The sequence below is a fragment of the Pollicipes pollicipes genome, unplaced genomic scaffold, assembly GCF_011947565.3.
Source record: "Pollicipes pollicipes isolate AB1234 unplaced genomic scaffold, Ppol_2.1 Scaffold_5724;HRSCAF=6776_pilon_pilon_pilon, whole genome shotgun sequence".
Classification (NCBI taxonomy): domain Eukaryota; kingdom Metazoa; phylum Arthropoda; class Thecostraca; order Pollicipedomorpha; family Pollicipedidae; genus Pollicipes; species Pollicipes pollicipes.
In genome coordinates, this window is record NW_023596746.1 from 8,343,115 (window position 1) to 8,364,552 (window position 21,438).

General features: G+C 50.8%; 2 protein-coding genes and 1 pseudogene across 5 annotated transcripts; 1 reads left to right on the top strand and 2 right to left on the bottom strand.

Annotated features, from left to right (window-relative positions):
* Window positions 1–251: 251 nt before the first annotated feature.
* LOC119103781 (sideroflexin-2-like) lies at window positions 252–4,307 on the bottom strand (annotated as a pseudogene).
* A 3,072-nt stretch (window positions 4,308–7,379) lies between these two features.
* On the bottom strand, window positions 7,380–15,311 carry LOC119103783 (putative dihydrofolate reductase). 4 transcript variants are annotated; one of them, XM_037227435.1, is made up of 6 exons: window positions 15,293–15,311; window positions 10,994–11,111; window positions 10,023–10,181; window positions 8,589–8,715; window positions 7,910–8,022; window positions 7,380–7,753 (listed from the first exon to the last, which is right to left on the bottom strand). In XM_037227435.1, exons 2-6 carry the CDS (start codon window positions 11,077–11,079, stop codon window positions 7,678–7,680), a joined length of 561 nt encoding a protein of 186 aa, XP_037083330.1. In that variant the 5' UTR covers window positions 11,080–11,111; window positions 15,293–15,311; the 3' UTR covers window positions 7,380–7,677. The 4 variants fall into 4 exon arrangements, with proteins under 4 accessions (XP_037083330.1, XP_037083328.1, XP_037083329.1 ...); XM_037227433.1 differs by lacking the exon at window positions 15,293–15,311 and adding an exon at window positions 12,300–12,406; XM_037227434.1 differs by lacking the exon at window positions 15,293–15,311 and adding an exon at window positions 12,085–12,124.
* LOC119102443 (leucine-rich repeat-containing protein 45) lies at window positions 14,063–18,999 on the top strand. The gene is made up of 9 exons (XM_037225807.1): window positions 14,063–14,073; window positions 15,302–15,440; window positions 15,833–15,983; window positions 16,324–16,476; window positions 16,987–17,115; window positions 17,580–17,665; window positions 18,133–18,191; window positions 18,619–18,741; window positions 18,990–18,999. Exons 1-9 carry the CDS (start codon window positions 14,063–14,065, stop codon window positions 18,997–18,999), a joined length of 861 nt encoding a protein of 286 aa, XP_037081702.1.
* Window positions 19,000–21,438: the final 2,439 nt, after the last annotated feature.

Here is a 21,438-nt window from a genome sequence, read left to right on the forward strand (position 1 = left end):
AAGTGGTATTGACAATGCCTAGGTGGGCAGTGATATTGACAATGCAGGTATCAACGGAAAACACAGGTCATTTCCTGCCCTTTTAAACTCGAATCAATATCGATGACTTCAGGACATGTCCCAATGCCAGCTGCGAGACCCTTGAAAAGGTTAAGCTTTTATGAACTGCGCCACACTACTACCAAAATTTTTCCTTCACAATTACTCATAGCCGATCATGCAGAATCCTCCGCGCCAAGAAATCGAATCTTTTTTATAAACTTGGTGCTTTCTTGCATGCACTGGTGCATCATTTGTGCTTTGCACCAACCCTAACAAAAACATCATTGCACTTTGTGTTCTGAGCTTTGAGCCTTGACTGAAGCTGAGCTTGACTGTGCATTACTGCTTTGCACAACGTTCCCTTCAGGTGCAAATGATTCTCCAACCGGTTGAGTTGCCGATGGGGACGTACCTTGCATTTGATTGCACAAGTTTTCTGCTGTCACGTTTTAAGATACTTTGGGGTCATCTCCGTCTCCTGGCGTTGCAAAACCACGCGTCTTTGAGTCCCACCGCTCGCACCATCCACGTCATTGGCGGACTGCCCCCTCCAACTGCACCCATCAGGTGACGCATCCGGCCGACTGCGCACATCGGATGACTCATACAGCCGACCGCACACATCAGATGACCCATACAGCCGACTGCATACATTGGATGACTCATACAGCCGACTGCAGCCGCAAGCGACCACCCACCGCCGCCAGGTGTGGCGGGCCGGGCCGGCACCGGCTACAGGCCCTTGTTGAACTGCACCGTGTCGGGCGGCGGCTGTGGCTGGTATCGCCACACCAGCTCCTGCCAGACAGGCCGGCTCCAGGCGGCGCACCGCGTCCGTGCCAATGACGCACGTCTGCGGGAACAGCGCGCACCCCACCGGCACCATGAACATCAGCACGGCGCCCGAGAGCGCGATCTGGGCGGGCGCGTGCAGCCGCGTCCGGCGCGCGTACCAGGCGACCCGGTCCAGCCGCGACATCAGCACCGGCAGCAGCAGCATGCTCGGCGAGACGATCACAGTTCCGGCTGAGCGTCACCTGGGCGATGCCCTTGACGGCGGCGGCGCGCGACACGCACGCCTCCTCGCCCTTGGCGTCGAACGTGGGCACCCCGTGCAGCAGCTCGCCCTGACGCATCAGCGGGATGTTGACGCAATTGGCTGCGACCACGGCCACCAGCGGCACGAAGCGCTGCACGAAGGTGGAGGCGCGGCCGGCCAGCACGCGCTTCAGGCCCAGAGCCGTGCCGAGCGCGCAGGACGTGGCCGACACGTACGCCACACCCAGCTGCGTCGGCGTCAGCGGGCTCTTGGCGTTGCGGTTGGTGAAGTTAACGAAGGCGTTGAACGACTGGTTGGCCCACTGCCAGAAGACGACGGCGGTCGTGCTGCGGTAGAAGGTGATCATGCCGCCGATCAGCACCATGCCGCCGGGCACCTGGAAGGACATGCGACCCACCACGTTCTGCAGGTCGCCCGTGTCCGGGTGGAAGGCTGAGTCGCAGAGCGCCTTGGCGCGCCAAACCTGCTCATCGTCAGTGCCGGCCGGCTCGCGGCCTCCGCGGTACTGCTGCACGAGATCCCGCGCCGCCAGCAGCTCGTCTCGGCCGTGCAGCGCCAGCCACGGTGACGTGATGCTGAAGAAGTGGCGCAGCCGGCCGGCGAACGTCGACTGGTCCCAGCGCGGCCGGCTCAGGTCCAGCCGGCCGGCCTCGCGCGGCGTCTCCGACATGATGGCGGCGTGTCACGGCCGACGGTCTCAGCCCTATGCCAACAGCCTGGTAACAACTGCTCGCTCTTACAGCTGGCTTAGCACTGTGTTACTTTCTAAGGTGTGGTGTGCTGCTGGACTGGGGACAGACCTGCCAAGGAACAGGCACCAGTCAGAGCACAGCCAGCCACATCCCACCACCTGTGCGTGAACTGGACAACACCACTCACTCTTAAGACAAACCATGCCCAGCACATGGTGATACCCTGGATGAAAATACAATGGCAAGGTCCGAAATGCAATGAAGGATTATTGGAGAGGCTCTCATATTCCATTCCATAACCACTGAAGGAAATGTTCCATATTTGCATGGGGCTTTGAACTGATATAGCCATACTGAAGACCATTCAGTGCAGTTCACAGCCCTGCTTTTCTTAAGACCCAAGCACCCTCTAGTTTCTGAGCTACCCACACACAAAGATGTGCAGACCATTTCATGCAGATTATTTCAAGGTGTGCTGGGCATCCATGATGCCATAATAACACCATTTAAATCCTGTCACTCTATTGACCAAGCAGCAACCAGTACCAAGAAAAATATAGTTGAGTCATTCATATCTGACTTCATAAGCCCAATTTCCAGATGGAATGGCCACCAAATAGCTATCAATAATATTTTAAAATGTATAACACCATCAATAACATGAGGATTAAATCTTCTATGTGCAGAAACTGTGATGTCTAGGACAGTCTATTCCACTCAAAAACTATACCAATGGTTATAAATGAGCTTATTTCATCACATCTGATGCTTGCTGCAATATCTTTAACTGTGGAGGATTCTCTCTGAGGCAGCGTTCCACATTCATATCGGGTTTTCAACTGAAATAGCTGTCTTGAAGACCTTTTGAAGCTGTTCACAACCCTGCCCTGAGCATCTTTGACTGCTAAACTGGGGTTTCAGCAAAAAATAACATAAAATAAAATAAAAATAAAACTAAAATACACCCTCACACTGTGGACTTTATGTATTGTCCTGACAGGGGTCATAAGAAATAAATCTGCTAGTTGTTGGGAGCATCATGCACTATATAGAACAAGCCTGAAGATGCATCTCAGAACAAGCCATAAAATGCAGAATAAATGTTCATTGACAAACTTGTATCTACTAGACTGTTAAAGACAAACATCAATATTTTAAGTAAAACTTGCAGGTAAAGTTGCTATTTCAACCTCTTTCACAAGCATATTTTCATAGCACAGGGCACCTTGGGTTGAAGTGTCAAGTGTCATGGATCCACACTGCTGCTTCTATCACATCACAAAATCACAATGCCAGTATGATGCTTTTGCATGATTTAGAGAGTAGTCACCATGATGAGCCTAGTGTATATTTCTAAGCAAGACAAGTGTTATGGCATGCTGTGATGAGACAGAAAGGAGACTATGAATGGATGATATCTTGCATAATGGGAATATGCATGTGGTGTGAAGTGTACCACAACAGACCCATACCAAGCAGTAAACATAACTCAAAATGAAAGAAACATCAATACTATGCATTGCTACATATTGTCATATTATACAAACTGCATCTCAAAACTATATAACAGAATGCAAGTACTGATATGCATGTAGATAGTCACTAATGATGGTGCTCCATATTAATATGGAGATTGAACTGAAATGCCATTTTTAAGAGCTTTTGGTGCTCTTCACAATCCTGCCCTTCTTAATACCTACAACCCTCTAGTTTCTGAGCTACACACCCACAAAAATAGGGAAGGCACATCAGGGATAGCATTTCAGCGACCCTGCCATTTGTGTCATTACAATAGCATCACCCAAATCCTGCTATTCCGTAAGCTATGGGGTGATCCCAAAATAGTTGCCAGGGTTTAGACCTGGAATTAGTGAGCAGGATTTCCAGATTTTGTCTGCGGTAAAAAAAAAAATCAGTTCTGGTTTTGGCCACAAGAGCATGCATAATCCCCACAGCAGGAGACCATGCAGCCCTGGCCCAACATCCTGGGGAAGGAGCTGGGGACAGAATCCAACTGCAAGTGCATCACCTCTATGATAATCAACTCACAGCAGCATCACATATTAATCCATCTGTTGGTTGGAGCTGAGTGTGCAACGGGCTTAAAGGCAAACTGCTCTTTATTGTCACCAAATGGTACATGGGGCTAAAAGACTGCGTTATAGGCATACAAACATTAAAAAATGTCTTCAGTAGCTGCGGATACGGCTGTAGCATGCGTTTTGTACCACATTTGGTTGATTCAGAACGTTGCACGAATGTGCGAAGTGCAGGGCTTACGCCGGTGCCATCCGTCCAGCTTCCATGTCGTGCGAGTACTATTGCCTTGTCACTGCTGATAGAATTAAAGTGGAAAAACGAGACGGCAGTGTCAAATCGCCCAAATTTCCTCCCAGGATGACTGTCCGCCCAATCCTACTTCAGCACTCAACCTACCTGTCCCCTGAGCCACACAAAACGCATTCAACCCTGTAACACAGACGGCGGAGCGCGCCCGCGGAATCGAACCGCGAGGCCGTCAATGCGCCGAGAATGTCCCATACGGCATTTTCACGACGTTATCAAGTTTAATCGATATTGCTTTTCAAATTTGTCGGTCACGTCCGCGGAACACCATGATTCCAATGTGATTTCATACACTGATGCAACCTAACAAGCAATGCCCACGTATTGGTTTGGTTTATGATGGTATGTTGTAATAGCATTGCTAATGGGTGTCAAACGTAAAGCTCGTTCAAGGTCATTTAGACACCCAATGGCCCCAAATTCTCTACACTTCCATGGATACACGTACAGTTTCGTAATGTATAAGCTAATACATTCGGACGTCCTGAATTTAATTGCGACATCTGCCACGTGTGCCCATTTGCATTCTGTACGGACCCTACCGTCCCGCACCCAGTTTTGGCTTAGGCTTTAAGACACTGTGCAGTCACATTTCAAAGGCATGGAGAAAGTTGGCCTGTGACATAAAGACTGTCTTCTTTGATGCTGTCTCGTGGTGGCGTCGACATGGAGGGTGCAGCTGAGTGACTTGGCCCCCAACTTAAAATGATTTCCTCAAATGAGCGGTAACTTTACACATCGGGGGTAAACCATTTATGTTGGCGTTTTGTGTGTCCTTCACCGCCCCATAGCCACAAAGCATATATGCTTGTCATATAGGGCAGCGTTCTTACCAACACTAAAAGACCGCTTCCCACAATACAATGTGGTGTTGCTCCCACCGCCAGAGAGAAAGTGCAACTGCTAAGCGAGCAACCTGACGCACCTGGTGCTGTACGACGCGCAAAGGTTTGAGAGGTTGAACTGAAAAGCTCCGGAATATGGGAATAATACAAGCCATTTATTATTAGCCCCATCTCGTCCCCCACAACCAAAAATACGTGCAGCGGCCAAGGCTCCCATACCAGAGTGGGGGCCATATGGCGGCCTCTAGGGGCATCTTTACCCATCCAATCAGAGCGGGCACAAATCTGCAGTCCTCGCCTCTGGATCCGCCCCTGCATGACAAGTATGCTGCTTAAGTTAGAGACTTCCTTTATTGACATAAGAATTGAACATAAAAATCGCCTTCGTGAAAATGAAGTGGGCCAAGCCCGTTGAGAACAACATGGGGGGTCTAGGCTGTGGGCCCTCAGCTCAGCCCCCAATGACTTACACAAATTGATGCCCCTGACATGGGTGCTTCAATAAAAGGTGTGTGACGTGTTACAAGATTTAATCCGAACCTTTTCAATGGATGGAATTCTTGGCATCAAAAGCTCAAGCTAAGCAGTGCTTGTTGCATCCGGCCTGATAACAACATCAGATAACGCGATTCCAGGTCGACAGCAGGACTCTGTGGTGAAAGCTTAGCGCGCCGCGATGCCCGGCATGCTCTATCTTATCCTCTGACGTCACATGACGTTAAGCGCGGCTTCTGCCACCAACCGCAGGCCACATCTGTCAAGGACTCCAACCTATCCCGTCACTGGTGGGTGGACCGGGAGGCAGGCGCTCCAACCAACTGAGCCATCGGGACGAAGCTGACCGAATGGCTTCGCCATTCATTTAGAGACTAGTGCCGATTTCGCTGAAAATGAGTCAGATGATCAGTTATGACAGGAGGACAACCATGTGATGTATATTAAGTAACATCACATGACCTTAATTGTCAACTTCAGAGTCAAATGGCAGGTAACTCCATACCATCCAACTTACCGACCAATATCGGATGTTTAAGCATCAGGATATTCATCAGTGCATTAACTTGCATCTGTCTAAACGTCCTAAACTCTTGACTTCACTCTTAAAAGTCAAATTTGTTTAAACATGGTAAGGAATTCCAGATCATTTGAGCCTTAATTTGACCTTGAAGTGTAAATTTGAGAGGTAAGGACTTCGTGAAAGCTGCTAGCTTATGAACTGAAGAAGATCTTGATGATACATAAATCCGAAATTGGCCGGTACCTATTGGGTAATATGGAGTTCCCCGTTATTTGGCTTTGAGGTGTGACCTTGCCAGATCAGTCTTTGTGGAAGCGCTAACCCACGTACTGACGAATATTTGGGTGCCTAAAAATGCGAAATTGGCTGGCAACTAAGGAGTGACATGGAGTTCTCCGTCATATACACCCATTTGACGTTGAAGAGTGGCCTTGAGAGGTTAGGACTCCTCGACAGACGCCAGTTCCTGTGGTGGCAAGCATTCTGGTGCCCAAAAATCTGAAATTGGTCGACCACTTCATGGCGAACTAGAGTCTTGGCCTTAAAAGGACCAAGACTTTCTGATAGACGACAGGTTATGCGCTGAATGTGCTGCTAATGCTTAAGAATCCGATATCGGTCGGCAACTATTGGATGATGCGGAGTTCCCCGTCAGCTTGACCTTGAAGGGTAACCTCAAAACGTCAGGACCTTATGGAGGACGCTAGTTCATACGCTGGCAAACCCAGAGATGTTTAAAAATCCGAAATCAGCCAGTAACTTTTGGTTGGTATCGAGTTCCCCGCCATTTGGCATTGAAAGTCACGCACTACTGCGAAATAGATGTCAGATTCGGATTCATTATTGTTGGGGCGTGCATTCCTCCACCATTTGTCAAGTGGCCGCCCTCGTCTATCGTATGTGGCGTGTATTCCTAACCGTAGTTGAGGTCATTCGATGCAGGCAAAATCTCATGGATCAATGGCCATGTCAGTACATACTGAAGCACGCCACCTAAAACATGTGCATATGCTTTTTAGGCCTCCTCTCTTTACCGCGTAACGCCCACCCTCTTAAAGCGCACCAAGAAAGCTCCGCTGTTAAAAACCGGCAAATCGCGGAATTTAACAGCAAGGGATTTCCATACCGTGTCCTAACAAGCCAAAAAGGATACAAGCATGTATGTTGATGATAAAAGCTTCAATGCAAGGACAACCACAGCATCACACTCGCAGTGCATCCTGGCGATTCTTAGCGCCATGGACGAAGATTGTCAAAGGTTGTTCGTGAACATGTTGAGTGTTCGCCACCATCTTCCAGCACACTTCGTTTACCATGCATTCAACACTTGCTTCTCGTCTGCACTTCAAGGCTAGTAGCAAAACAAAAAACGTTCATTCTAGAAATATCCTTACTTTATTCATTCAGCTTCAGTGCGGAACTCAGAGCCGGTTCCTTCAGCACCTACGCTTACCTGAAATAACATGACCAAGTACCGGAATGCATCGGACACAAAACACCTTGACGAGCTCTACGGATATGTGAAAAAACGACCAAGCACCAGAATGCACTGGACACAAACCACTTCAACGAGCTCTACGGATATGTGGAAAAAGCTGTCAAGTACAAAACCGTGCACCAATAACTTGTTCATTTCTCAGCCGCGGACTGCCAGCGTCGATCCGCGTCAGGCGACTACTTCATCTGAAGCACATGGTGGGTCCACTCCACGCCGTCCTCCTCCAGCACACCCTCCGGAACGTGGGGGTCACTACAAAGTGAAACACAAATTACACGTGCAACAGATGTATATCACATAAAGGGTAACATTTCTATTGGATATCACATGGCGATACTGACCGTAGAACACATTTCGCAAATGGAGTGAAAGTTCTGGTTAAACGAGAAGATTTATCACATCGCTGACCTGATTTCCACGAAATCTTCTTCGTTGTACTTCGGAAAGAAGACGTCTGCGTCATACTCTTTTCTGATTTTTGTGAGATACAGCTTGTCCACAAGTTTCTTCTCAATGGCTTCCTGCGCAACGCAGAACAGTGTTGTGAAAACACTGATCAACATGAAGTTTGGTGGGGTATGGCATACGTGAAGGGGATGGCGAAAACAGAACGATATGATTTTCCGCGGTACTCTATATAGACTGAATAGCATTGGTATCTTTCGATAACCGTGCTTATTCACCATATGGACATTGGGAACGCTGGAACCCTTATCAAACCAAGGTGAGCACGAGATCCTTAAGAGCAATCATATGCTCTTCGAAAGCATCCACGGGGACAAAAATTTTCCCCTCGTCCTCACCTCTCATTTTTCCACATTGACGAAGCCATCTCAAAGTGACGCGACGAAACAGTTTTGTGAAGGCTTAGCACTCTACGGAGACTTCCGAGTTGGCATCTTACACAACAGAACCAATATGATCCACACGACACACCACATTTGTTTGAAGTGCATGCATCATAACAATACTGAGTCCATATCTCAATCATAAACCAAAGGTGGGCGATTGCGATAAGGAATGGTGGCATGATTATGCTGTTTCATCAAACAATATTCAGCTGAATCGTGTATTTAGGACTCCATACCTGATAAAGAGACGCGCCGCCGACATGCCAGATGGTCTCCACCTTGTCTGCCAGGGGAGGAGTCGACAAAAGCTCCTGCGCTTCTTGCAGACTGTGTACCACGTAAACATCCTTGCCCTCTGCAACACTGCACCACAGCATCGCATCACGCGAGGAAATAATGAAATGCATGGGTGAGGCGGCTATAAAAACCCATAGGAGCGACAACCGCAATACTGCTATCAATTTTTGCGTAGTAATCTTCCGTTCTACGCTGCTACAGAGCGCTATACGCTGGCTAAGTGGCAGAAGCTGTGGGACCAGGAAAGTTATAGTAACAGGCTGAAAACCACCAAGCCTCAGATAAGAAGCTGGGTGTCTCTAAGAAGCTTTCCGAATGGCTAAAACAGAGAAACCATTCTGACCCGCCAGCGCATGGTCATGCTTAACAGCACCCACAGGTTCGGAATGAACAACGCAGCGTATGTCCCCACACGCGAAAGACGCGGATGCATGTCGACGACAGGACGACAAGATTGCGCTCATATTCTACTACAAAAACAAAGGTCGCCCAGCTTATCATAAGAAATAGCCTCATGGCCAGAGCTGACCCACTGAAACGAACAAACGCAGTTTAACACTTTCGTTATGACAGAGGAGATTGCAGACTCACAACGCAATCAAACCACGTTGATGTCTCTACCACCACACTTTCAATGCGGCTGACGATGCACTCGGCTGACGGTGCTCCAAAAATGCACACGAGAAAAGAACACAGCTGGACCATCACCCAAGACAACCTCACCAGAAACACCAGCATCATAACATCATCAAAAAGGAGGAGGCTTTATGTTCTGCAGGCTGTCACGATCAAAACACCGTCACCGGAACTGAACAAGCAGGCCAATTCTGCCTGTCTGTCTGTCTGCCTGTCTGCCTGTCTGCCTGTCTGCCTGTCTGCCTGTCTGCCTGTCTGCCTGTCTGCCTGTCTGCCTGTCTGCCTGTCTGCCTGTCTGCCTTCTGCTTCTCTCTCTCTCTCTCTCTCTCTCTCTCTCTCTCTCTCTCTCTCTCTCTCTCTCTCTCTCTCTCTCTCTCTCTCTCTCTCTCTCTCTCTCTCTCTCTCCCCATGATGCATTACAGTCCAACAGCTTAAATATCAGAGAACACATTATATATTCACCCCACCTCACTCAATTTTGTTTTGCCCATGCAAATGAAGTTGGGTAGATATCATGGCAAAGTTCCAGACGTTCTCGACTTCACCAACCTAATCCCTATGGAAAATTCTGCTAGCGTGCGCACCTACACATGCAACTGAATATGACACTGTTGGTGACGTGATCCTCTAAAGTTCTCCCGCTTAACACGGTGCAACCGGCAACGTGGAATACCAGGAACTGTGACCCTCGAAACACCGCCCGTCAAAAGTGACGTGTAACACGCCAACGTACTTACAAGTCTTTCTGAGAAGTAACAATCACGTTGATTTTGCCTTTCATTGGTCTCATTGTGGGTGGTATGGACTCCCAGGTTTTGCGGCCCAAGACAACGGCATTCTTCTTGCTGGCGTCCTCCAAACGGCGCGTCGTATTGACGAAATACCTAAATTCCTTTCTGCAAAACAGAAATCGAACATCTCAATCAAGAGCCCGACCACAGCGCGTCTGAGGCGCGGTCCCTGCATGCACTAAACACGCGCTACTTAGGTTGCACTGAAGCCGCCGCCGTGAGGCGACGTCGGTCCAGGCACCCCTTTTTAACAGCCGCCCCCTCAAGTCGCAACATGCATGCGCTCGGCTGCGCTAGTGCTTGATGACATAAACACAAACCAAAACCACAGTCGAATACCTGAGCTGCTGAGCTGAGTCATCGCCCATGCAAGTGTGCGGGATGGCCGCAGTGAGGCGCAGGTGTCATGGTTGCCTCGCAGCCGGTGACACTACAGTCAATCCAACATTATTGCTGAGGGTCAGTGTGTTTTTCGGTCGTCAGCAAACTAACTAAAGCACGTACTTTGAACACTGAACGGGACGTTTTTACGCGCTGGTATGCAGGGATTCTGACGATAAGACACCGCAGAAACCGCAATTCAACTGAGCTTGATACATTGAAAACAAATTACAGAAAACTGGTTCTGCAGAGTGAATCAGATACCCCTAACCATGTCTACTAACTACAGCCCGTTTGGCCTAAAACATGATACTTTTGCTTTGAGGATGCTGACTGCACAGCTTGTGATCAGTGAAGTCTGAGGCTGTCACTTCTTCCAGCTATATGGGAAACCAGATCTCCATTGGCAGCATCTACATATACAAGCCATCTTGGTAACGAAGTACAACCAGCAGTTCTGAATGCTGGAAATAATGATCCAAGTTAACCACAAGAAATATTCCATCAAGTTTCCAGCAACCCAAATTGTAACTTACGTCAGTTTCCATGGCAAATCATTATTTTTTCCAATACCCCCGTTGGATGCCACAGCCACGATCAGGTTCATCTTCCGCAGAACCATAGTGCTTAATCTGGTTCAATTATCCTGAAAAGCTGGAAGAGGAGACAAAAATGAGCATGTGCTGTGCAACACACCAGTGATCACCATGTCCCAAATTGTGTAACTGGATCTTTAAAACAATTCTTCTCATGCATGCTGAACAGCTTATCGCTTAAATGGTGATTTGTACTCTGGGTTTTTGTGACCACAAGTGGAAAATTTTATTTCACTGAACTGCTGCAGTTGAAACGCAATATAGTGAAGCAGGAGGCTATGATGCAGGGGGCACTTTGGCTCTGTTTGTGGACATTGCCAGGGTGTTAAATGTGAATTGAGCTATGTCAGTTTTGGTATGCTCTACTAGTACTGAAAGCAGATACTATAGGAGCTGGTGGCAGGATCAGCATACACAATGATCTTCCAGTTGTAGTTTATTACTTACGAGAGGCTTGCTGCACCAATTACTGTATGTAGAACAAACAGCACCTAACTGCTCCTAACTGTCTCTTAAGAACTGATGTTACTTAGTAACCCCTTACACATCTTTACCAACTTCTGTGGTACGTCATGCATAGAAATGCCGCTTTATTTATCATCTGGTCCTGGCCTCTCACCTTAAGTTACATATGTGACTGGTTTGCAGTTAATCAGTCACATGATCTGATCTGATGTTTGTCAATGACCTGCCAAATTAAGTAATTACTGCTGTTAAGTCATTCATTAAGGTAAGTAAACAAAGTTGTTGGTAAAGTAATTACTGCTGCAAAGGTAAGTTCAGGCAAGCATCCTCATCATTTTTAGACCAAGATAGCTTGATATTTCTTCTTCTAAAAAAGGTGAAGTACTTGAAGAACACCAATAATAAATCAGGCTGGCTTTTACCTCATCCTGACCTTCCTACCTGGCCTTACGTCAACACAATTTGCTCATTCAATATTTGTGGTGCCTAAGAAGGCATCTAAGAGATGTATGGTTTTGTCAAACACTCAGTTGTTTTATCACATTAAACGCTGTCCTAGAACTTGCCTTTGCTGAAACCATGGCCTGACTTTGATCTGCCATAGGTCAGCGACCTTTCAACGAACATCTAATTTTTTATGTAAAACGATCCGCTATTCAATTGTCTACAGCTATGCAAAATTTAGCGCGGCTGCGCCGCGCCGTTCGGAAATCATTCCGGGAAAAATCTTCGAGGGGGGGTCGATTTGACCCCACACCCGAGCGCGTGTTAAACCGCTTACTTTCACCCGCTGTGCCGCTGCTGCCAATCAGATCTCAAGTGGAACGGCCCTGACAGCGCCGCATTTTCAAAGACGTAGACACGGCCATACGCAGAACTTCATACATTCGCCGCTGGCGCCCCGCTTTGCCAATCTGGTAGCTGGCATGAATGTGTATTTAAGACATAGAAAAATGATTGTCTTGATGACAGCAAAAATAAAAAAATATTGCTTATTGTCTGTATAAGTAAGGTACAGACGAGCTCAAACGACACAAAATAAATGAAATAACATTTTTAAGGTAAATATTTATCAATTGGTGTGTTTATACCTTTGCAAGTCATCGAGTTTATTGTATTTGCTGAAGAAATTGGGGAATTGTCTTCTGCTGTTTCCATATATCCTTGACAACGAAGTTTACACTAGTGTAAGCAATCATTCAGAAAGGAATGCAGGAGTGCAGGCGGTGAGGATGCCGGGGCGCGCGCGATTTATTTTGAGATCGTTTTGGATTGCTATGTTCTTCCATTGCTCGTAGCTCAGGATATCTTGCTTCGTAGGTGTCATATGGGCATTGGTTCCTTGACCGATCGCCCATTGTTCTGCGTAAGACCGCGCAAATGCTCATGTAGCGTTACAACGCAATGTGAAAAACCCATCCATTGCGGCGGACGTCTACGCTAGATCGGTGCGCTCGCGTGCGTCAAACTCAGGTCAGGCCACATTTTGCTGGATTTTGAAATTATTTCTGTATGTGAAATGTTTGTGGAGTATTTCTATCTGCAATTGCCAGTGCATCACCATAATTCCATGAAACATTGGCTCTCTGCTGAAATAGGTGGTGGCAGTGCATCAAACTCTAAGTACTCTAATTTATGTCATGCATGCAGCAAAATTTGTGCTGTTATGCTGCTATGCTGGACATTTTTAACATAATACACATTTCTGAAGTCTGGCTCACAATTCAAATTGTCTTTATGTTCACAACAGATGCTAGTGAGGTTATCTGGCCACTGATAATCTGAACTGAACCATATTTGGGTGACTGATAAGTGTTTGCCATATAAGAAGAAAAATCATTGTGTTTCAAAAGACAACATTGTAATGTATGGGAGAGTTTGGCTGGGAGAGGTTTGAAAAAATTAGCTGTGGGTGCAGGCTTTGATAGGCTGTACTCCTACATATGTGTTGTGATACTATTCAGCAAAATTTGGAGTTGCCCTCATGCATAACTCAAAATATTGAAACCTGGCATTTTGACACATATGTTTTGATCTAAACCAATATTCAGGTCAATATTAGTTTCAAGACAGGCATAGTCAGATCTAACAACTTCTTGCAAGCAAATAATTGCAATGTTATGCATATACACAGTACTAGTCCATACTGACATTCTGTGCATGTTAATGCAGGTAATACTCCATATCATCAATCAGCAAACTTTCAATATCAGGATGTAAATGGGATATAAATAGGTCCCATGCTGAAAGATAGCAATGGTAGATTAACATTTTATGTATATTATGTATGCCAACCTAGAAAAGTAGCAGCAAGCAGCTGCATGCTGAGCCCTCTCACTTGCTTGGGTAAGAGTTTCAAACCTCACTAAGAGCCTGTGAGAGCTATTATTGCATGTTAATAGCATGTTAAAACATAACAATTGGGTTATATTTTCACAGGATTTTGACAAGTCATGAGTTTTCAAGAACAGTTTAACCTTATGTGCAAGGAATTCAATGTGGAACCAGCAAGCAGTATCACAGAAAACCTCTGTATTAGCAGGTATGGTAACAAGGTAGTAGTTAAATGCTTCCTAGCCAGACATGCTGTGTGTTTGTTGGCCAGCTCACTCTATGTCAAGTTCTTTGCATTCTCATGCGAAGGGTGCACTTTCTAGATGCATGTTATTGGAACCCTGTGTTAAGCCTCATGTCATGCTGATCCTCCCCTTCCTGAATATCAACCAATGAGCATGAAGTGGAGGATGTCACCAAGTGAGTGTCTAGCCATCCCAGGCAATGCAAATCTTGGCTGTCAGATCTTGGTCAAGGTGCATGAATGGTCCCAGGTCCATCTAAGTAGCATGCAATAACCTGATATGTCCATTCAGAACTAGGAATAAGTCTGATGGTTAAAATTTTGATTCATATATTTGCCACCTAGCTGACTGAATTGGGGAATCCTGACACTGATAGTGTGCATAACCCCCTGCACTGTTCACACACATGTGTGAGTTGACACAAACAGCTGAATTCAATGCAGGGGTACAGCCAGGATTTTCTTACAGGAGGGGCCAGAGCTTGTTGAATTTACATCATCCTAATTTCTGATTTTCTGTCAGGTGCCCTCTGTGGTGAAAAATGTGGGCCTCAGGGTGGGAGGGGGAGGGGCAGGCCACCTGTGCCCCTTCCTTGGCTGTACCCCCAATCCAATTCATTATGTTTTGATTATGGCAGGATCCCTTTGGTTGGGCTTCAGAGTGCATGGCAAGCAGGGGTGCTGCTACTCACTTGCACCCCAGCATGCATGATAGGTCTTCATTTCCATTCTCTAACTGTGTAATAGTTAAAATTAGTTCTGATTTTCAGGCATGCTCTTTAACACAGCTTTCTGTTCAAGAATTCCATTTTACAGTTCACAGTCATGTCCAGCAGATCTAAAAGCAGAGGAGTTGAATAGTGTGTTGGTTTTAGTCTAATTAGTATCATTCTTTCATGTTGAAGTGAATGTCCTTTTTGCAGCACAACTAGGCTTGCATTTTTACAAAAAAACTGGTCTATGCCCTGCCATGGTCAATTCCCAACACATGACCACTTTATTCTATCCAGCATATGCCATATGAATATTTTCTAGGCAGGCTGACTGCACATTCCTGTTTTGGTTACCAGCGTAGGGCATGCCTGCTTCCCATGATCAGCCGTTCTCCTGTCGATTGCACAGTGGGCGCTGTCCCACACCACACTGCACCGCTTGCCGGGCGCTAACGGCGTCCCGCGCGCGGTGCGCCGCCGTACCGTGAGCAGGACGGACGGGCGACTGGACCTGTCCGGCAGCGACGTCCCGACCGAGCAGGCGGCCGTGCTCGGCAACCTGCTCTCTACCACAGCCGACGTCACGCAGCTCTGCCTCAACGACTGCCTGCTCTCCGAGGATGCCCTGAAGGTGGGCCGCGCGCGCGCCGCCGCCTGTGACGTGGCATAGCGCTGTGCGGATAGGGCGCAGATGAATCAGTAGATGTCCGCCTCCAGTGACGTTCGGGCGTCGTAGCAACCGTACGCAGCTAAACATGCTCCCTAAACTGCAACGCACGACGTCCGTTATTTGCATTTTGCCGCTGCAGTATAAATTGTGGAATTATAGATTCACAGTGCTTTGTTTCTTCTTCTTATCCGATCAGGCCTTAGTCGTCTTTGTGACTCCGTTTTGTTGTGTTTGTTTTGTTTTGTTTTTGTTTTTGTTTTTTGCTTCGTGGCATCCGTTTCTGGTGGCCTGTCGCTGGTTCTGCTTTGTGGCTGCTGAGCCTCTTCATGCTCACTGACGGCCTCTGTCTCCAGGCACTGTGCCTAGGCCTGTGCCTGAACACATCGGTGGAGCTGCTGGAGCTCCGGGGTAACAACGTGCGCGGCCCAGGCACGGAGCACCTGGCCACCCTGCTCAAGAAGAACGGCCGCCTGCGCGCGCTCACACTCGAGTGGAACAACCTCGGTGAGTCGGCACACGTCACCTGACGCTGCCCGCAGGCGTTTGGCTGCCGCGCCTGCCGACGTCGCCACGGCGGCACGAGTGCGTGTCGGGGAGACCTTTCCCTTTACCTGAAGGGTGGCTTTTCGGCAGGTGGTCATACCGATCTTAGTGGTTATGCAAAACGATGGCTGGCTTAGCTTTGCTACAAAAGACTCACGGTGTCTCATTTTCACGTAGCTTATGATCATTTTCTGTCAGAGATGGCTGGGGCATCGCCATGTTCTGTAGTCGGCAGCCACGCTTTGATGGCGTCGTGGCCGCCGCGAGGTGCGTATCTGGACGCGTCTCGCGCCGTCGGCAGGCCTGAGCCCGCCGTCGTTCCGCGTGTTTGCCGACGCGCTGCGCACCAACCGAGGCTTGACGTCGCTGGACCTGCGCAGCAACCAGCTGGACCACCAGTGCGCGGCGTACGTGGCGCGCGCTGTGGCCTCCAACCGCCACCTCAGCCACCTCGGTAATGGGCGGGAGATGTGGGGAAGAGAAGGGCCAGGCGCTCTAACTGGGCAAATGTAGGCCATCCTTACGCAAAAATCAACCAACGCCCAACCACGATCATTCCCACGATATGGTCACGTCATTCTTTCCGCATATGCCTGCCGAATATTTTGCATGCATGCGTGCTGCATGTCCCTGTTTCGGGTGCCTATCATCGCCCATCGTTGCTTGAGGTGGGACTGTGCGGGTTGTTACATGGTCCATTAATTACATATTGTAATTGTTTTCGGTTTACCATATCGGTCACGGTGATGGCTAACGAAATACCACGCTGATACGGCGGGCTTTGGCCTGGGTCAAGTCAGAGATGCTAGATTCGATGCCCTCGGTCTTGTCGTCGGGCGCTGCATGCGATCGAGCGTCCGGCCCGTCTGTCTGCCATCTGCTCCGACACGCGGGGTGTTAACCGCCCGTGGCCTTTAGTGCGGAGATGCCGCATGTTAGCACCACACGTCCGTCGTGCCCCCAGACCTGCGCTGGAACGGCGTGGGCGTGCTGGGCGGCCGCAGCCTGGTCGACGCCCTGCAGGCCAACAGGTCACTGACCTCGTGTCCGGTGGACGGTAACGCCCTGCCGCCCGACCTCGCCCAGGCCATCGGTGAGATGCCGGCTGCTGCTGTGGAGACGTGCTGCGGTGTCAGACCCGTGTCTCTCTTCCCCTGCTGTCGGGTGTGAGACCCTGGTCTTTCTGCCTCTGTCCGAGGTGTCAGACCCGTGTCTTTCCGCCTCTGTTGTCTGGGGTGTCAGACCCGTGTCTTTCCGCCTCTGCTGCCCGTGATGTCAGACCCGTGTTTCTCCGCCTGTGCTGTCTGGGGTGTCAGACCCACATCTCTCCGCCTCTGCTGTCCGGGGTGTCAGACCCGTGTCTCTCTGCCTCTGCTATCCAGGGTGTCTGACCTGTATCTCTCTGCCTCTGTCCGGGGTGTCAGACCCGCGTCTCTCCTCCTCTGCTGTCCGGGGTGTCAGACCCGTGTCTCTCTGCCTCTGTTGTCCGGGGTGTCAGACCCGTGTCACTCCGCATCAGCTGTTCGGGGTGTCAGACCCGTGTCGTGGCTGTTACAGCTCTCCGGGTCCGCAACAACCAGGAGCTACTGGAGTCGGAGCGGCACCAGGCGACCGAGCGCTCCCTCCTGACGGCGCAGATTCAGGTGAGACCCTGCCGGGCGCCTAACGTTCGGCCGTAGCCTGCCGCCTGTCGCACATCGCCTGCGGCACGACCGCGTGTCGAGGCCGATAGAAAAGTTGATCGCCGTACACATGTCTGTTAGACAACTGCACTGGGAAGTGAGGATTTCTTGTCGGCGGTGAGACAAAATTCCGTTCTTGGACTGTATTGCTGTGAATCTATATGAGTGACGTTCATGTGGAGCCGAGCTGTGTCATATGTGGACTCGATGTGAGTGACGTGAGCTGATGCTCACATCACTCACATCCGTGGTGTTCTCACATTCCGTGTGTCACTCACATTCCATGGGTGTTCGATTCGTGGGCGTGGCGTGCGGCTGAGCGATGCGGGCATTGCGGACGTACCGTGCCCGCCCACGACTTCCGTGGATGTTCAGGTGAATGTCCAGACACTCACACAGAGCTCCCTGTACAGAGCTGTGGACGCCAGGTGGATGGAGTGTTCCGGACTCTGGAGACGGAGCGGGCGTCCTTCTCAGGAGTCCAGGCGTGAGTGTTACTGTCCCCTGCACCGGCACCTGTTGGCCCAGCGCGCCGGCCGTGTACGCTGGCCTTGGGTATGGAAAGTCAGCGATTTCGGTACATAGGAAGGCCATTGTTTTTTCCGTATACTTAACGCAGTTCTAAGGAAGGGATTCCCTATTTGCTAGATAAGAGCTGATGGTACTGATTGAGAATACATGTAAATTCTCAAGCCGTGAGCGCCCCTGACTCACAAGTTGGCTGACAGGCAGAGATGGATAGTCTGAGATCAGCGAAATCAGAGTCAGTCGTGATTTTTCCCAGCGTTTTACTCCAAAAGTGTTGTGATGCCGGCTTTTATGCAGCTTGACACCCAGCAACGTTATAGACAAAGTTGCTGCCAGCTGGCGTGACGTGCATCATATATGTAGACAATTTCTCCGCTTTGTTTTAGTGACCTGACCTTCCAGCTGGGTCAGCTTCAGGAGGCGCTAGAGGAACGGAAGGCAGCCGCCCAGCTTCTCACCTCCAAACTGTCTGCCACCACTGCCAAGCTGGAGACCACGGAGAAGGACAGGTGGGGGCTAGCTGGTATCTTACACTAACAGCCGTTACGAATGCCGCCGAGTTTGGCCTCATAATCTCACTGGCACCAAAACGCTTCGTCACCAGGGCGGAACTGGAGGAAGAGTTGACAAGCTGCCGGGCCGAGCTGGCCTCCGTGAACACCACACGGAAACAGGAGCAGGAACAGCATAAAGAGGTGCGTGGATGTGGCTAGTTTCGGTGTGATGGGATGTATTGTGTACGTCATGTGTACTTCAGCTTGGAGTGAGCGCGCTCTGCATCTCTCTTCCCTCCGTGTCCTCTGGAAGCAACCAGAGAACAACGCCAACCCGCTGGGACGTCTGCTTGGGACCTGACATAAGTGATGTGTGACGTCACCAAACGCCTCATCCTGTCTGACGGGATGTGATGTGACGCCACCAGGCGGCGCAGCGGGCGGAAGCAGCAGCACGGCGAGCAGGCGGCGGAGCTGGAGCGGCGGCTGGCCGAGGAGCGCCAGCTGCGGCTGCAGGCCGAGCGCCAGCTGGCCGAGCAGGCCGCCAGGGCCGACCGGCTGCAGCAGGACGGGCTTCGGCTGCAGACGCTGGTCGGCTCGCTCCGGGACGACGTCCAGGGTCAGTGGGGCGGAAGGCCCCTCCCTGGGATCGGATGGGGCCGGACCCTCGCGGGGGACGAATGTAACTGGCGATGCGCCCGTGCGTGGGAACGTATGCGCCTCTGAGAGCAGTGGACCTTGTGAGGCCCCGGGGGTGGGTTGGTGGGCTGCTATCTTCGGAGGCCGTTTAGTATCATCCCACAGTTTGCTGGCGCGAGCGCCGCGAGTCAGGGTAGGACGCGGCGGTGAGAGGGATCAGCTGGCGGGTGTCCGTGCATTGCTGGCCGATCAGCCGACTTGCGTCGGCAGCTAGGTCGCCACCTGCCACCGTCGCCAGTCGACCCCCTGACCCGCTCTGACCGGTGTCACCAGCGGCCACCGAGCGGGAGCAGCTGAAGTGGCGCGCCGAGGCCGAGGCGGCCGACGAGCAGCGCAGGAGCCAGCTGGCCAAGGTCAAGGACCAGGCGACGGCCGCCGCCGCCAACCTGCAGGTGTGCTCCGACGCGCGTGACTGCCGACGTCACCACAGGAGAAGCCTGGCTCGGCTGTCACTGTCACCATGGTGACTCCATCCCCCTTCCCCTGAAGACCTCTTGTCACTGAAGGTGATCTCTTGATGAACCGATCTGCGTTTGGGGGACGAGCTTACGCACTCATGCTCTGCCAATCTTGACAGATTCCACCCTTTTCTTATTATGAGCAGACTACCTGTAACCTTCAGCCTCCTTTACTGCTGTTAACCTGGCCCAGCTGAATCGGATCACACCTCACGCTTCTCCCCGCCTCTGCTGCCAGACCCAGCTGCGCCTGGGTGATGAGCAGAGGGTCACCCCTTGCGCTCCCCACCTCTGCTGCCAGACCCAGCTGCGTTTGCGTGATGAGCAGGCGGTCACCCTTCACGCCCCTCCCAGCCCCTGTTTCCAGACCCAGCCGTGTTTGGGTGGCGAGCAGAGGGTCACCCATCACGCTCCCCGCCGCTGCTGCCAGGCCCAGCTGCGCCTGGGTGGCAAGCAGAGGGTCACCCATCACGCTCCCCGCCTCTGCTACCAGACCCAGCTGCGTTTGGGTGGCGAGCAGAGGGTCACCCCTCACGCTCCTCCCCGCCCCTGTTGCCAGACCAGCTGCGCCTGGGTGACGAGCAGAGGGCAGCTCTGGAGGCGCAGCTGCACGAGGCCGGCCAGCGGCTGTACACCGTCTCCCGAGAGCACCAGGAGGAGCTGGCCGCGCTCCGGCTGCGACTGAAGCAGCAGGAGGTACGCCTGCGCGGCGCTGGCAGGTCACGCCACGGCCGTGGCAGGCGCTGCTGAGAGCTGACAGATATCAATGCTGCGGAAGATGTGTAATGTGCGTGATGTCGGCATCTGCGGTTTGCACGTGTCACTGTCCAGCCACTAACCGAGGTTCGATGCTGAAGAGGAACACGGACACAATTTATATGGATTTATTTCCAATGCTGCGAGGCGTTTGGTGATTGGTTACCTGTAAGGAGACTGGCCCGTCCATTACAGGACGACCGCTGCCAGACTCTGCAGGCCCAGGTTGACCACGTCCACTCGCAGCTGGCATTGGCCGGCCAGGAGAGGCACCAGCTGGAGACAGCCAATCAGCGGCTGCAGGGCAAGACGCACCATCTGGAGCTGGAACGCCCGCACGCTCCGCTCCGAGGTGGAGTGCCTCACCAAGGTGACGGCGGTGGAGGACCTTCGTGGGCGGCGCGGTCCAACCGTACCCGGCCGGCACACCGCCAGGGGACCCAGCCCGGTCCGATAACGGCCCGAACTTCCCGCAAATGTATCTTGCCTTTAACAGTTCTGGATCAGCTTGGACCGCACGCGGTCGTTGGTGGCGGTATCGTGATGATGATGATGATGATGATGATGAGATGATGTGATGAATGATGATGATGATGATGATGATGATGGCTGCGCCAAGGTAATGGCGGTTTTGCGTGGAGCCTTATTGTCGGTGGTGCACGATCTTCTGGTGTCGCTCGTTAGGAGTTGGATGGCCCGATGGCCTGTCTGTGAATGCCCCGTCTCTGACTAGTGGAACTGACCGATAGCATGGCGTCCAACAGGAGGTGGAGCTGAAGCAGAGGGAGGTCCAGGGAGC

Coding starts and splice junctions, on each gene's coding strand:
- LOC119103783 (XM_037227435.1), bottom strand. CDS start 11,079: ATGGTTCTGCGGAAGATGAACCTGATCGTGGCTGTGGCATCCAACGGG. Junction 8,023..8,588: donor GCGGCGCGTCTCTTTATCAG/GTATGGAGTCCT, acceptor TGCGTTGCGCAG/GAAGCCATTGAGAAGAAACT. Junction 7,754..7,909: donor GAAGATTTCGTGGAAATCAG/GTCAGCGATGTG, acceptor TTCACTTTGTAG/TGACCCCCACGTTCCGGAGG.
- LOC119102443 (XM_037225807.1), top strand. Junction 16,477..16,986: donor CCGCCACCTCAGCCACCTCG/GTAATGGGCGGG, acceptor TCGTGCCCCCAG/ACCTGCGCTGGAACGGCGTG. Junction 17,666..18,132: donor TCCTGACGGCGCAGATTCAG/GTGAGACCCTGC, acceptor TGTGGACGCCAG/GTGGATGGAGTGTTCCGGAC.